Genomic DNA, 15,551 nt, shown 5'->3' with positions numbered 1-15,551 from the left:
AATGTAAACTATAGAGATTAAAAAGACCAATTTCAAATTATAGGAATTAAAAAAGTAAGAATTATAAAACTATAGGAATCAAATGAATAATTTAACCTAAAAATAATGACATATCATCATCCTAACATTTAATGATAAAGGAAAAAAATTATCCGCTGACAAAAACATCAAGAACAACTAAGTATATAATGAATTTTTTATTCAATGACTAAAAACAAAATTTTGAAAAAATTTAAAAACCAAAAACATAATTAACCTTACTCTAATCTTTATATCATAATTAATATACAATTGTAATTTTCAAATGGTTTTTGCTTAAATTTAGATCTTTTGTTTTTTTTTAAATGTACATTTTCTTATCAAAATCTTTATGTATAAAATCAATAAAATATTTACATTTTCTTTTACTTAAAATGTACATTTTCTTTGGCCTTCTGATTTTTTTTAGCTGAATTCCTTAGGACTAAGGCCTATTGATAGGAAAATAGTAACTAATATCTATGTAGTATATCCATTGAGCTTTGTAATTTCGCACAACAATCTCTTGCACGAATAGCACCAAAACTACACTTTCAACGGTTAGGCTTTATTCAAAAACAACTATCAATTGAAATGTTAAAAAAAAAGAACAACAAATTTGAACAAATAAACGGTTGGTGTGCTTTTACGAAAACCATCCTGTAACCTTCAGTATTTCCCTTTTCTAATTCACATAACTCACACCACATCAATCCCAAACTTAAGCTTTTAAAGCCACCATATTATATGTTAAGTGAAATTTGATCGTGATTCTATACAATTTTACTTATGATTATCATCGCAAGTCAATAGCCATTAATAGTATTTATTTGTAAGTAATAAATGATTTTCTATTAAAATTGAAAGGTCAATTATTTTTAATGTTAATAATTAGTAGTTAATAATCGAAAGAAAAAAAGTTATTTTATTTTATATACATGTATATTATAAAATTTAATGTTTATACTTTAAATTCTCTTTACTATCTCATTTTTTTAAGACCTGAACGTGAATGGTCAAAATGGATAATTGATATTAAATTATTTGGTTAGATAATATCATCATGTATTTTGCGCTAGATAATTCTTTCCATTTTTAGGTTCTATTATTTTATCATTTTCCCTTATTTACTTTGTAACCATTTTTCTTAAAACTTTTATATTTGTTTTACAACTTAAAGCACAAAAATATTAAATATAAAAATTTATTACTAATACTATATTTAATCTTTTTAAAAAGTTTGCGTTAGGCCCAAATTTTCTGGACACAGCCCTAAGTCAGTCAAACACGAGTTGTGAAAAATTATCGTGATTTGTGAGAATAACATTACTCATAAATTAATGTGTGTTTTTGGAAAAAATTAATTAATACTGTATAAGATATATGAGTACAATATTAATTATTTAACAATTTTCATTAAAATTAGAACATTAATTATTATTTTTAATTCTTATCGACAACTTTAAATGTAAAAAAAAAAAAAAGATGAAAGGAAGTAATAAATCTTTTTGTTACAATAAAGATAAGAACAAAAAAATAGAAAGAACTAACTTCACGGATAAGACACTCACAATGAGTCCGCTAGCAACTAATTTTAAATATAATCTCATCCGGCATCGCACCAAACTTCACAAGGCTGTAAACGCACCAATTCCTTTACCTGAATGTGTGAAGCATAGAAATTGTATTCATTAATCTTATTTGAAAGTGTGAAGCAAAGAAATTGTAGTAAATGATTAATATTACCTGTACTGTTATTCATTAGTTATTTGGTTTTCATTAAAAGACCATGGTAAAGAGAATGGTAGCAAATTAACAACCAGCAATGGCAACCATAAAGAAGAATTAGATTTATAAAATAGTCTAGTAATTAAAGAAGAATTAGATTTATAAAATGGTAGTAATTAATTGTATAAAATAACTTTATCTTGTTATTTGAAAACAATTTCTTTATCAATCATTAATTTTAGCCTAAAGTCAATTTTATAATTATATCAGTAAGAAAAAAATGAAAAACATGCATGTCCGTACGTCGAACGTAAAACGAGTGTGCAATTTATAACATTTTGGACGTAAATTATATAACCCTAAATACAATAATAATATTCATATACTACTCAGTACACTAATTCCACTTCTCTTTAACTTTCCTTTTCTTTCTCTTCTCCTCTCGCTAATTACACCTCAAAGAAGGGTGTACCGTGTACACTCATAATTTCCTGAGATATTGGATACAAATTGCACAAGCCTCTCATTTTACTAAATCATGGTTAAAATTATATTGTCGTAATAATATAACAACCTATTTTTGACTGCAATAATATAACAACCTAGTATTCTTAATAAATTTAAAGTACACAAAATAAATAACAATTAAGCTTATACTTTTATATTAGTTGTGTGTTAATAAGATTTTAAGCTAAAATTTTAACTTATTTGGACGGTTTAAAAACTTATTTGACTTTGTATAACTCAAATTTCAGTTGAATCAACTTCAGATTAAACTATTGTTTAATTCGGTGAACAAATGTTAAGAAATATGACATATTTGCGGTCTTAGTGTGACTTCATGAACGACAATAAAATAAATAAATAAATCAGAGATGAACTGAATTTTAACGTGAAAAATAAATGAAGGAAATTAGTTATAAGAAAACCAACTACCAAGAAAAATAAAACAGTTTGTTCTTCCGTCTCATTTTTTGCTAAACTTTTGGACAAGACAAAGGCAAGGACCCATGAAGAGTAATAAATGGAATTCAATATGCAAATGGTTGCGCGGATTCGGTTTCAACTTTCAACTAACCCATATCAAAGCTCCAATTCTATTGCTATAAGAATCTGAACCATGTTCATCGCCTTCATAATTCATTCCTATTGCATATCTCACTAGTCACTTCCAAGTTACACCCTCTTGCTTCTACCTTAATTTCTCTCAAGACACAAAACAGGTGATAACCGAGGACGATATGATAGATGATTTTGTGTCTATTTGTGCGCATATGATATGATAGACGATTTTGCTGCCATCATAACTATTGTCATGTATTTCCTAGATGGTCAAAGAGTATATCTACTTTTTCTTTTCTACATCCACACCCAACCCTTTTGGTTTTTCCGTGGGCTTTTGCTTGAATGCGTGCGGCCTCAGGCTAATTTTTTTAAGCCTTATAATAAAGTCATTGTTTATTTGAGTTAATTCCCACTTGACTCCTCTTGGTCTCCAAAAACTATTAGGTACTTCCATACTACCTCTGCTACGCATCCATGCTCCTTGTCGATTTTTCTGTGACATGGATTCAAGCTTTTTAATCTACGAAAAAAATAAATTAATAACATTCATATGGTGAAAATCAGTTAAGACTATAACGCTCCCGAACTATCTAGTAATTTCTTGTTTGCTTCTGGACTATCTAATAATTTATAGTTTGTGTCGGGTAAAACCACTAATATTATATCCTTTGCAATATTCCTGGGTGCTTGGAACCAGGTTTCCTCATACCCGTACTCTTTTTAATGTAACACGTAAATCTATTTGCTTTGGTTGCAAGTTGGCATATGCCATGCCACATATATATCTCTCACGTCATGCTTTATTTGTCACTTTAAATTTTGGAAAACTAAAGGAGAAGCATAAGGTTACCGTTTTTAAACAACTCTGGAATCACCATCCATTGATTTAATTCCACTTCACAGGTCTACTATAGATTTAGTTGGTGTTCTTCTTACATTGGTTTCATAGAGTGATAATCAAGAAGGATGAAGGGTTTTGCTGTGAAGGTTGAGGAAGGAAGAGAAGGTACAAATGGTGAGCTATCTATAGGTCCTGTATATCGCAACCTCCTCTCCAAAAATGAATTTCCTCCACTAGATCCTGATTTAAGTACCGCTTGGGATATTTTCAGGTATTTTCTTTTTAAGTAAAACTAAAAGCTGATAGTTATAGATACTATTCTATATAACGGACTTCACCCATATAATAATAATGTGCTGGACTCCATCAAATGGAACTTTAGTACTAGTTGATTAATGAATGATAATTTTCATAATGGTTTATAAACTTGTAGAGACTTAAATTGACCCCTTTTTTTTATGGTTGCAGCATGGCTGTTAAAAAGTACCGGAAAAATCGTATGTTGGGATGGCGTGAATTTGTTGATGGAAAGGTATTTTATGGTAATTTTATTATGTGTTCAAAACTTCAACTACAAAAAAATAAGGGAATTTTTTTTTTCTTGTTTATAGATAGGACCATATGTCTGGAAGACATATGAGGAAGTTTATGATGAAGTTTTGCATATTGGTTCTGCTTTACGAGCATCTGGTGCTGAACCTGTAAGTGCTTGCAGAAGGAATTTTCTTATCATTTAAGGGAATATTCTTAATATATGTTGTGGTGATCCTGTCACAGGGTTCTAGAATAGGAATTTATGGAGCTAACTGTCCTCAATGGATCGTGGCAATGGAGGTTTGGCACTTAAGCACTCACTTCCCTATCCATTCTGTTCTTCAACTTTTCAACTATTCTTATTTGTTCCTATCATAACTCACAAACATGTTTATTTTTATGTAGGCTTGTTGCGCGCACAACTTGATTTGTGTTCCTCTATATGACACCCTTGGTAAGAAATAAAAATCAATAAATTTAGCTTATTATCCTCTGTTTTTTCAGCAATGAGGAGCTATGACTATAAATGATCAAGTCAGGGTATTCTTTTTTTTTTTTTTGGATTTTCTTCATTTTACTTCTAATACAGCATTGATTGTTCCGAATTAAAACACCAAACGCAGGGCCAGGTGCTGTAAACTTTATTATAGATCATGGAGAACTGGATTTTGTGTTTGTCCAAGATAAGAAGGTTATACATGTAAGGTTTTCTTGAGATAAATCATTTTCTGTTCCGGGTGGATTTATATTTATATACCAGAGACTTCAGAGGCAAATAAAGGTTCTGATTGGGTACACGTACTATTTTCAGCTTTTGAATCCTGATTGTAAATCTGCCCAACGACTCAAAGGTAAATTCGACTACTTTAATGTTACTGTATTGTAGCTTACAACAGAAGGCATTTAACTGAGTTTGGTTGTGGATACAGCGATGGTGTCCTTCACTTCATTAACAGAGGAAGAGAAAGATAAGGCCATCGCCATTGGAATTAAGCCATATTCATGGGAAGAGTTCTTGCACATGGTTGGTCTATAAAGAATTTATCCTTTAAAATATCATATTTCTCATTCTCATTGCAAAAAGAACTTCTCTTTTCTGTAATAGCTTGTTATCATTAAAAAGTTATTAAATAATGGTCTTTCTATGTATGTATATATGGGGGAACATTCAGAGAGAACTTTTGTTTGTATAAGAGTGAAAGAAGTAAAGACAGATTATAAAATATATTTAAATGATCAAGATTTAACATTACGTGACATTAAGTTATGTCACATAACTTAATTCTTAATTTATGTTAGTACAAGTGAGTGAGCGAGAAAAAAATTTGTATGAGAGAGTGAAATAAGTAAATCTGAACTATATAATTATAGGTAAATGATTAAGATTAAAGTTGTCTAATGATCACATTACTACTACTACTTAAAGAAGTCACATAACTTTTCCGAACAAATTTCCAAGACAATAAAATTTTATCATTAGTTTTGGGATTCGAGGTTTGGTAATAGAAATACTTAACCTTGTGCAAAAATGCTGTTTTCTATGAGCCTGTGACTGTGAATTACGCATGCTTGTCTCTATTCGGGTCAATCTGAACAGCTTAATATCTTACAGGGAAAAGAAAATCCATCAAACATTTCACCACCCCAGCCTAATAGTATCTGCACAATAATGTATACGAGTGGAACCAGTGGAGACCCCAAGGGTGTAGTGTTGACGCATGAAAACATAACGGTTTTCGTAAGAGGAATGGATCTTTTCATGGAACAATTTGAAGATAAGGTAATCTTTTATGAAGTTATTTTCCGTTACAACAGTTCCATATAGTGATACATCAATAATTTCTAAATCCTTGTACATTTAACGGGATGCACAAAATATATCTTGTAAATATGAAATTCTGTCTCGACTATGTTGAATCAAACACTAAATAAATAACTAGGGATAGAAAAATACTAAATAAATGACAATGCAAAATTTATGTGGTGTGATAATGCAGTAAACTTGATATATTTGACTTTGCGTTGACTTTTTCATGTTTTATACTCATTTGCTTCAAATTCTGAAACTTTCCTTTCTAGCTTTGTGAAAAACATAAGGTTCAGAGAATGAACCACAGAAAAGAGAGAAAGAGAGAGAGAAGTTCAAACCTCATTCCTTAAGTGACCATTTACATGTATATATATGGGTTTTTATAGCATAGAATGAAAAGCTAAATAGCTAATTTTCTAATCTGCAAAATGACTAACTTTAATAACTGTCTAACTGATTTATTATTGTTAACAACCATTCTGACATTGTATCTTATGTTGCATAGATGACTGTAGAAGATGTGTATTTGTCCTTCCTCCCATTGGCTCATATTCTTGATCGCACGATCGAGGAGTACTTTTTCCATAAGGGGGCATCTGTTGGCTACTACCATGGGGTATGTTGAAGGAATATTTTTCTGTTTTGGATTTGCATGATGATTTATAATGTGAATATGAGTAGAAGATCATGAGGAAGATAGATGCTAATAAAAGGGTAACAAAAGTTTGGACTAATAAACAATATAGTAAATCCAAATTAAGTAATGTCAGAGGATTATACATACAAAAAAAAATGCTAACAAGATATAAGATTAGTCTAGTGGTAAAGAGAGAAGGGAAGGGAGGAGAGGTCATGGGTTAGAATCCTCTGCTAACAAAAGCTAACAATACTAACAACTAATATTTGCTGACAAAAAAAACAGAAAAAACAAAAAAAAAAAATGCTGATATATTTCTCTGTTCAGTTATTTGTGTCTAACTAAGTTAATAATCTTCCAGCAATGTATTTCTCCATATGATTTTCCGTAAATTTCTGAAACCAATTTGAAGTACAGGACCCTCAATTTCCTTGTCCTTTTGAATACGTCGTAAGAAATATTTTATTTACTTAAGAATCTTATGAATTTTTGGAATCTCTTGCATGAAGGATCTAAATGCGTTGAGGGATGATTTAATGGAATTGAAGCCAACGTTGTTTGCTGGGGTCCCCCGAGTTTTTGAAAAGGTCCATGAAGGCAAGTTCACACATCAGCAGAAAATATATATTTTATTTGAATTCAGTATAAAACTCATCAAAGATCATCTTGTTTCAGGTATCAAAAAAGCAGTGGAAGAACTCAATCCAGTGAGGAGAAGAGTTTTTGGCATGCTCTACAAACAGTAAGTTGATATTCTATAATTATATACTTGTGACTATTTTTTTTATGAAGGTGGATTTTGTTTATATGTTTGTCGATTTTCAGTTCATGTAATCTTGCTATTATCACTATATTTGATACAGCAAGCTTGGTTGGATGAACAAAGGATATAAGCACTGTAATGCATCACCTTTAGCAGATCTGTTAGCCTTCAGAAAGGTTGTATCTAATCTTCCAACCTGTATTTGAAAACTGCTATTTTCCAAATTTTAATCCCAGCTGCTTTTAGAAATTAAAAAGGCCAATTTCCCAATTCATTCCATTTTTCTTTGTAAAACCTTGACTTTTTTTTCCACCCTTCTCTCCCTCACCCGGGTGAGTCAGGTCAAAGCTCGCCTAGGTGGGCGTGTTCGACTAATAATATCTGGAGGTGCGCCCTTGAGCTCAGAGGTGGAAGAATTCTTGCGTGTTACTTCTTGTGCCTTTGTATGCCAAGGCTATGGTAAGGAACATTCTTGTTATACAGCTCATAATTCATAAATAAAAGATAAAAAAAAAAACTTTTGTGTTGGGAGTTAGGAGGAAATTATTGTATAATATGAGATTATCGTGTGGAAGATTAGATACACCATAGATTATCACGTGTCTATAGTTTCAATCAATTTTCACGTGGTCCGTAAGTTTTATTAACTCTTTTCATAAACTGAAAAAAGTTCAACTACGTTCCACATGGAAATTGATCAAGAACATGGACATATGGTGATCTTGAATCATACGATTATTTCTCAGACTTGGGACATAAAGCATGCAATACAATGAAATGCTGACATTATGGTTGGTTAATCCAGGTTTGACTGAAACTTGTGGGTCAACTACTCTTGCCTATCCTGATGAAATGTGCATGCTTGGCACTGTTGGTCCTGTATCTATCTACAATGAAATGAGGCTGGAGGAGGTTCCAGAGATGGGCTACAACCCTCTTGGAAGTCCTTCATGTGGTGAGATATGTCTCAGAGGGAAAACTGTTTTTACTGGTTACTACAAAAACCCCGAGTTAACAAGGGAAGCCATAAAAGATGGATGGTTTCACACAGGTTGGTTCAACTGTATCTATTTTTGTTTTGAATATTTACATGTGTTTATCTGATTGTGTTGTGTCATTGCCTGGTTTCCTCAGGAGACATAGCTGAAGTGCAACTTAATGGGGCTGTAAAGATTATTGACAGGAAGAAGAACCTTATAAAACTTTCTCAAGGAGAGTATATCGCTCTTGAGCATTTGGAAAATGTTTATGGAATCACTCCAATAGTTGAAGATGTAAGCATATCTTCATGGATTTAGTACTGTTGATTTGATACCTAGAATTTCCCCTGCTTAGACTCTTAATGATATATGCTAGTGATTTTTCTTTTTCACTTTTTTGCTTTTAATTTGTTCTGCTAGGTCTGGGTTTATGGGAATAGCTTCAAGTCAGCTCTGGTTGCAGTAGTAGTTCCAAATGAAGAAACTACCAAGAAGTGGGCATTTTCAAATGGTCACATGGCTCCTTTCTCAAAACTATGTTCTCTTGACCAATTGAAGAAGCACGTGTTATCTGAACTCAAGATGACCGCTGAGAGAAACAAGGTAACATCCATGAATATTGAAATAATAGTTTAACTATATATATATTGTAAATGGACTACTTATTCCATCTTCGTGACTATTTCTACACGCTTATATGTTCTAATCCGGTTTTTGGTGCTCTTGTGCTTTTGTTGTTTTCCTTTTTCCTTTTGTCTTTCAACGTAATAGCTGAAGGGCTTTGAATATATCAAAGGGGTCATATTAGACCCGCAACCATTTGACATGGAAAGAGATTTGGTCACTTCAACAATGAAGAAGCGAAGAAATAATATGCTCAAGTATTATCAGGTAATCACATATGATCCTTTTCTCACTCTTGCTCTTTTTGCAGCCCTGTCAAAGTAGTTAATTTATATAGCATGTCCTCACAATCACAAATTGGTGACATTCTAACAGGTTGAAATAGATGAACTATACCGAAGTTTGAGGGGAGATAAGCCTAAAATTTGAGGTTCCTTGCCAGACGAAGCTGTTAAGGATAATAATACCAGTTGTTCCCATTCCCAAAACTCTCACTTACGTTGTTCTTACTTAGTCAGTGCTATGGTTCGTTCTATCATGTACTGTGCCACAGGTGCAAAATTGTCGAGTACCTAATTGCCATGTGTATTTTCCAAGGACAATGATATTTGAACACTCCTTAATTTTAAACATTCCATCAATATCATATTATTTATTATATCTATATCTTTTATCTTTTTAATTTCTCTCACTAGGTGTTAAATAGGAATTGATGTCCAAATATATTTATCCATTATGAAGGTGATATAATATGATAGGAAAAGAGATATAGAAAGAAATGATAAATGTTGAATACATATTTAAACAAAATGAATGTCTAAATACTATATCCCCTTTAAAATAGAAGTTATAATTATGCTTATTTTGGGGTTAATCTAAAAGGAACGCGGATTTAGTTGCATCCATTTAAAAATTAATGCATAATGTATGCTTTTGAAGTTAATTGATTCTAACAGCCATTGTTTAAAATTTTAAACCAGTAATCTGCATAAATGTCACATTTCAATAGCATGTCTTAAAAATAATGTTTTGTAAACACTAAATGCCAGTCTACATCATGAGAATGAAAGACACAAAGAAAAAGAAAGATTAATGATAATGTGATAGGTAATATGCATGACAAAAAAAGGAGAGAAATAAAAAGTGTTAAATAAGTGTTTATGGTGTAGACAAGTTTATTTATCATTGTTGTCGCCGTGATAAAGGAAACTCCTCTTTTCATCAATCTCACGTTTGTGTTTCATCGACGGATAAAACAAGCAACACTACCCAGCTTAATATATTTTGGTTTGTGTTACTAAGCTTAACAGCAATGATTTCATCCTTTTTATTAGGAGTAAATGTTGGATAAATTTCATTTTTATAGAATTGGGAAAGCTTGTATATTAGAAAGGACAATACGATATACTTGGTAGGAAATATCCTCAATCCGAAAGGTCCTGTAGTCCTCCATTATCCCTTGGAGGTAGCTTCATGGTGTGGATCCACCAGACATCCATTAATCACTGATAGTTTGTTTCAAAAGTTACGTTGATCAGTAGAAGCTGAGCCGCCATATTGACATCCCAACCAAAGCAGAGGGCCTTTGTTATGGTGGACTCATACGGTCCAAGGAACATGAGTTGCATTCATGATCTCGAAATACAACTCCAAAACTTCGTTTGTTTTTTCCAGGTTCGGGTGGTTATACTCTCACTCTTAATTCCTTCAATAAGCACTGGTGGCCTATTTTGTGGTGAGAGATGAGAGACTGGACTTTGGCTAGAGCTTTTACATATATGGCATGCTTGAAAATCCGTTGCAAAATTTTGTTTAAGACCAAAGTCATTTTACCAATAAATCATGACCCTTGTGTTTATTTTACTTTTTTCTAATAAATTTGTATTGGAACACATGTCAGTATTTTTAAATACAAACCAAACATATACATAGGATAGTTTTTCATCTATAATTATTAAATTATTTATAATTTTTGTATCGGACTACAGTGTTCAACTACGTGATGGACAGTTTTGTGAAAACCTCGACAGTCTAGTTCAACGAAAATCATATATTTAAACCAAACATCTAGGTAATACTGCATGATAGTTGGGAAGTGGCTACATGTCCAAGTAGTGAGAACTGAGAATAGGAGTAACAATAAATTAGTTATAAAAGAAAGAAAGAATAACTAAAACATAATAGACTGCTTAGTATATCCAGGCATCCAAACATTTATAATCTATCCTTTAACGAGAATAAAATCCAGAAACAAATTTGGACTAAAGGTACAACAGAAGAAGGACGGTGATTAAAAAAGTGTTCACTTTACTCTAGCAATGGTACAAGGAACTTAAGCTCATTTTGAACTAAACTATCGACATTCAGTATTCCTTTCGGATGTGAAGGATATTACAAGGTAAGTGTCACGAGGAATCATGAAAGTCTCAGCTGCAGAAGGCAAAATATCCAATCCAAATCCGAAGGCAAAAATAGTGTGGACAGCTATGACTTCATCTGCGGCTCCTGGCTTCCTCCTTTTCCTTTTCTCGCTTCTTGTAAAGTCTCTCAAGGACACGTTTTGCCTCACATTGGGGGAAATTAGACAAATCATAGTAATGTGGTGCTATATCAACCAACCTGTATAAGGTGAGAATGAGAATTGCATGTCAGGAATAGGGAAACAAGATAACCCAAAATCTTATTTAACAAAAAAAAACACAACACTATACTAGACAATCCAACTACCTCCCAACTCTTCTCTCTAAAATCTAACGATGTAATTCAGTCACAAATTGCATCTGTCTGAGTACTGTGTTCAAATGTTTTTCATCATGCAGTTCCCATTTTAATTGAGAATACGAGTTCCCATTTCATCCGACTTTGCATCTCTGATGGTACAAACATCAATAATCCATATACAGAGAAAGAATCTTACCATTCACCACGTATGTCTGTAACAGTACGAATAAAATTCCGACTGGTAAGAACATATTCATTATAAATGACCCATTCAGGCTTGTGGTCCAGGCAATTGGATGGATGCAAATGCACCACCTACAAACAAAACAGAAACATTTAGGAACCATAAAAGTACAATACAATACTAAAGCTGACAGTCTAGCTCCTCCGATAACACAAATGAAAGACAGATGAAGACAAAAGAAGTTCATCTTAACAAACCTGGTTGTCTTTCACTGTCAAGTAGTGTCCTGTACGCTCCAGATGAGCTACCTGCATGAAATACCCAGCTAGCATAGCTTTTCTTATGTTGACATAGTAGTCACGGCTATTAAAGTCAGTGCTGCATAGCTTCAGATTAAACCGGGACATGATACGCACTAATTGTTGTCTAACATTATCAGCTGATTTCAATGCCCTATGATTAACAAAGTTATCGTAGCACCAAGAGGGATCCTCATCTGAAAAAACATTTACAATTAACAAAGTTAATACAAAAAATTAATAATTTAACCTGATATTGAAAAAAAAAGGAGCTAGTAGAAATAACTACTTACTATTTTGCTTGTACGCATGATAGACATTCAACAGAGTGAGATGATCTCCATCAATGTGCCCGAACCTAGCTTTAGCTTCATCCGCAGCTTTTTGTGCCTCCCTAGGCCGGACAAAGCAATTGGGTACTAAAGAAAGAAATTGATTATCACAGAGGAGGTCCACGGAAGGTCAGCAGATGCATAGAGGCGAGACCACACCATTTGCTTCATGAGAATACTGAGAAACTGCAACTAATGCATCAGCACTTGCTTAGAATCCTATGGTGCATGCCAACCGGGGACATGGAACCCAGAGAAGACAGTTGCTGATGACAACCTAACAGGACACACTCAACTGACCACGTTCATGTGCAACTAAGCACACATGTAAGCAGTCAAACATCCCCCATCATATTCACAAGATTATCATCTTGCACAAGCACAACAGCAGGGAGTCCATTTCAAAATGGATCCCAGCATAACTAATTTGCCTTAGCATTATGGGGGGATACTGGACCGACATAAAAAAACAAGATAAAAGATTAATACCTGAAAGCATGGCAGAAACTGACAGAATCTCATTTGAACAGTTGAATTCAGGACTGACAACGAGCATCTTTGACATCTGAGGGTCCAAGGGAAATTCACTCATAATCTCACCCAGTTTAGTTAAGTTACCATCGTCATCCAGTGCACCCAAGTAATTCAACACTTCCAATGCACGCATTAAGGTCTCGGGAGCAGGAGGGTCCATGAAATCAAAATGCACTAGATCGTCTATACCCAGTTTCTTCAAAGTAAGAACTGTGTTGGCAAGATTTGATCTCAATATTTCAGGATAGGTCTGTGGCTGAAGATCATTATTGAAACTTTTCTCAGTGTAAAGTCTAAAGCATTTCCCTGGTTGAGTTCTTCCAGCACGTCCTGATCTCTGATGTGCACTAGCTTTCGATATTGGTGACACTAATAAAGACTCCACACGAATTCGTGGGTTATAAACCTTCTGCTTAGCAAAACCAGGGTCAATGACATAAACAATACCATCAATTGTTAAGGAAGTTTCGGCTATGTTAGTTGATACCACAATCTTCCTTCCAGGAGGTCCACCCTCCTTCAGTGGAGGTGGAGCTGGCTCAAAAATCTTCTGCTGCATAGCAGGAGGAAGAGTAGAATACAGGGGTACAACTTTGACAGGCCCCACCTGATCTCCCAGATTAGAAATTTCTTTTGTTATTTTGCGGCAAGCATCTTCTATCTCTTCCTCTCCAGTCAGAAATACAAGTATATCTCCTGGAGGCTCACACATGTGTATCTGTACCACTGTCCTAATGCCGGCCTCCAAGTAATCCCTTTCAGGTTCCTGCGTATAGAAAATTTCAACAGGATGTAGCCTTCCAGGAACTTTCATGAGAGGGGCACCGAAAAAATAACCCTGAAACTTTTCAGCTTCAAGAGTCGCACTCATAACAACCAACTTCATGTCAGGTCGATTTTTAAGCACTTCCTTCAGAAGGCCAAATAGCACATCCGTGGCCAAAGTCCTCTCATGTGCCTCATCAAGAATAATAACCTTGTACCGTTCCAAAAGCGGATCTGTCATCGCTTCTCTTAAGAGCATACCATCCGTAAGATACCTGTGAGACAAAGCACTCCACTTTAGACTAGACAAAACAACACAAAACAAGAGCAGAAGGAAAACAAAAACACAGACAACACATATCAAGCTCAAAATCAATAATATAAACCAATTCAATAGCAAAAGTAAACATACTTCAAAACCGTCTTCGCACTACTGCAGTCTTCAAATCTGATACTGTAACCAACCTCTTCCCCAATAGTTACATCCATCTCTTCAGCCACACGACGCGAAACAGACATCGCAGCTACTCTCCGAGGCTGAGTGCAGGCTACCATCATCTTCCTACGTTTATCCGGTGTCTCTAATTCGACAGCATCCAAAACAAACTGAGGAATCTGTAACCCCAAGAAAAAAAAAGCATAATCTTTTCATAAATTAGAGACATACACACATGGTGTAACCTAGATAAGACACATCTATCATCGTAACATTTGTGTATCCAAATGATTTTTTTTATAAAAAAATGCCCTAAAACACGCTACAAAACATATTATTGAAACTAAATAAAACCAATCTCTGGAAAAACAAAAAATAAAAACATAAAACATATGAGTTGAACGAAACAAACCTGAGTGGTTTTGCCACTACCAGTTTCACCGACGAGAATCAAAGTCTGGTTATCTTTGAGAACTTGCAAAAACTCTTCTTTCTGGTGCCAAACGGGGAGGGTCTTTCTCTTCTCCAAAATCTCGAAGTACCTTTGGGAGTAAGGCCTTGCGGTCCAATGATTGGTGAGATTATTAGCAGCGGCGCCGCCATTGGATTTCGCCATCTTCGCCGCAGAATCGTCTACCACATCAAACAAGCTCACCTTCCTCTTTCTCTCTGTACCCATCAATTTCAAAACCCTAGTTCCGATCCAAGCAAATAAATTGGTGCTGGGAAAATGCTAGCTTAGGGCTAAGCTTTTGTGTGTAACTATAAAACGACGACCAGACCTAATGACTAGTGACTACTGAGGAAGATGAAGTTTCCTGATTACAATTACAAGTGAGCCCACGGCTCTTTCATTATTGTATTGTCATGCGGCCCACTTTGTTTTTTGGTGAGCACTTGGCTCACTTACTCAAGCCCAATATACGTCTTGCCAAATCTCTGTATGGGCCGGGCCATCTTTTTTGGGTCAAGCGGTCTTTACACAACCAATAGCAGACCCAAATAAAATAATAAAACAAAAGGAATGTTGTATTGATGCATCATTTACAGGAACATACATTTATGGTGCTTAAATATTTACGGTACACGTAGTCACATATAAATAGCAACCTAAGATTTGCCCCAGGCCGAAAAATAGCTACAAAAGTGGCTATTGAATGTGGTTGCAGAATGTAGAAGAGAGTCTGGATTGGCTAGCAAATTTGAAAGTAACTTAGAGCTGACTTTGTAAGGAAAAATTTAGGTTAAATTCTAGCATAATACATATTCTAAGAATGAGG

The 15,551-nt window shown here is 34.1% G+C and overlaps 2 protein-coding genes across 5 annotated transcripts; one reads left to right on the top strand and one right to left on the bottom strand.

Moving 5' to 3' along the window:
• Nucleotides 1–2,883: 2,883 nt before the first annotated feature.
• LOC100818394 (long chain acyl-CoA synthetase 1) lies at nt 2,884–9,660 on the top strand. 2 transcript variants are annotated; one of them, XM_006604687.3, is made up of 20 exons: nt 2,884–2,969; nt 3,715–3,923; nt 4,121–4,184; nt 4,264–4,353; nt 4,430–4,486; nt 4,592–4,640; nt 4,810–4,886; nt 4,998–5,037; nt 5,116–5,210; nt 5,799–5,966; nt 6,502–6,612; nt 7,143–7,230; nt 7,309–7,375; nt 7,497–7,572; nt 7,738–7,855; nt 8,202–8,447; nt 8,531–8,670; nt 8,797–8,979; nt 9,148–9,267; nt 9,376–9,660. In XM_006604687.3, exons 2-20 carry the CDS (start codon nt 3,778–3,780, stop codon nt 9,427–9,429), a joined length of 1,989 nt encoding a protein of 662 aa, XP_006604750.1. In that variant the 5' UTR covers nt 2,884–2,969; nt 3,715–3,777; the 3' UTR covers nt 9,430–9,660. The 2 variants fall into 2 exon arrangements, with proteins under 2 accessions (XP_006604750.1, XP_040868649.1); XM_041012715.1 differs by having other exon boundaries at nt 2,895–3,923.
• Nucleotides 9,661–11,167: 1,507 nt separating this feature from the next.
• On the bottom strand, nt 11,168–15,162 carry LOC100817506 (probable pre-mRNA-splicing factor ATP-dependent RNA helicase DEAH2). 3 transcript variants are annotated; one of them, XM_003554511.4, is made up of 7 exons: nt 14,684–15,162; nt 14,248–14,450; nt 13,026–14,110; nt 12,498–12,623; nt 12,163–12,401; nt 11,918–12,036; nt 11,168–11,619 (listed from the first exon to the last, which is right to left on the bottom strand). In XM_003554511.4, exons 1-7 carry the CDS (start codon nt 14,948–14,950, stop codon nt 11,493–11,495), a joined length of 2,166 nt encoding a protein of 721 aa, XP_003554559.1. In that variant the 5' UTR covers nt 14,951–15,162; the 3' UTR covers nt 11,168–11,492. The 3 variants fall into 3 exon arrangements, 1 of the variants encoding a protein (XP_003554559.1); XR_003265814.2 differs by lacking the exons at nt 11,168–11,619; nt 11,918–12,036 and having other exon boundaries at nt 12,378–12,401; nt 12,498–12,728; nt 14,684–15,088; XR_003265815.2 differs by lacking the exons at nt 11,168–11,619; nt 11,918–12,036 and having other exon boundaries at nt 12,378–12,401; nt 12,498–12,722; nt 14,684–15,088.
• Between the last annotated feature and the right edge of the window lie 389 nt (nt 15,163–15,551).

This window comes from Glycine max, chromosome 19 (genome assembly GCF_000004515.6).
Source record: "Glycine max cultivar Williams 82 chromosome 19, Glycine_max_v4.0, whole genome shotgun sequence".
NCBI lineage: Eukaryota > Viridiplantae > Streptophyta > Magnoliopsida > Fabales > Fabaceae > Glycine > Glycine max.
Note: the sequence above shows the minus strand (reverse complement) of the source record. Positions and strands in the feature narration are given on the sequence as shown.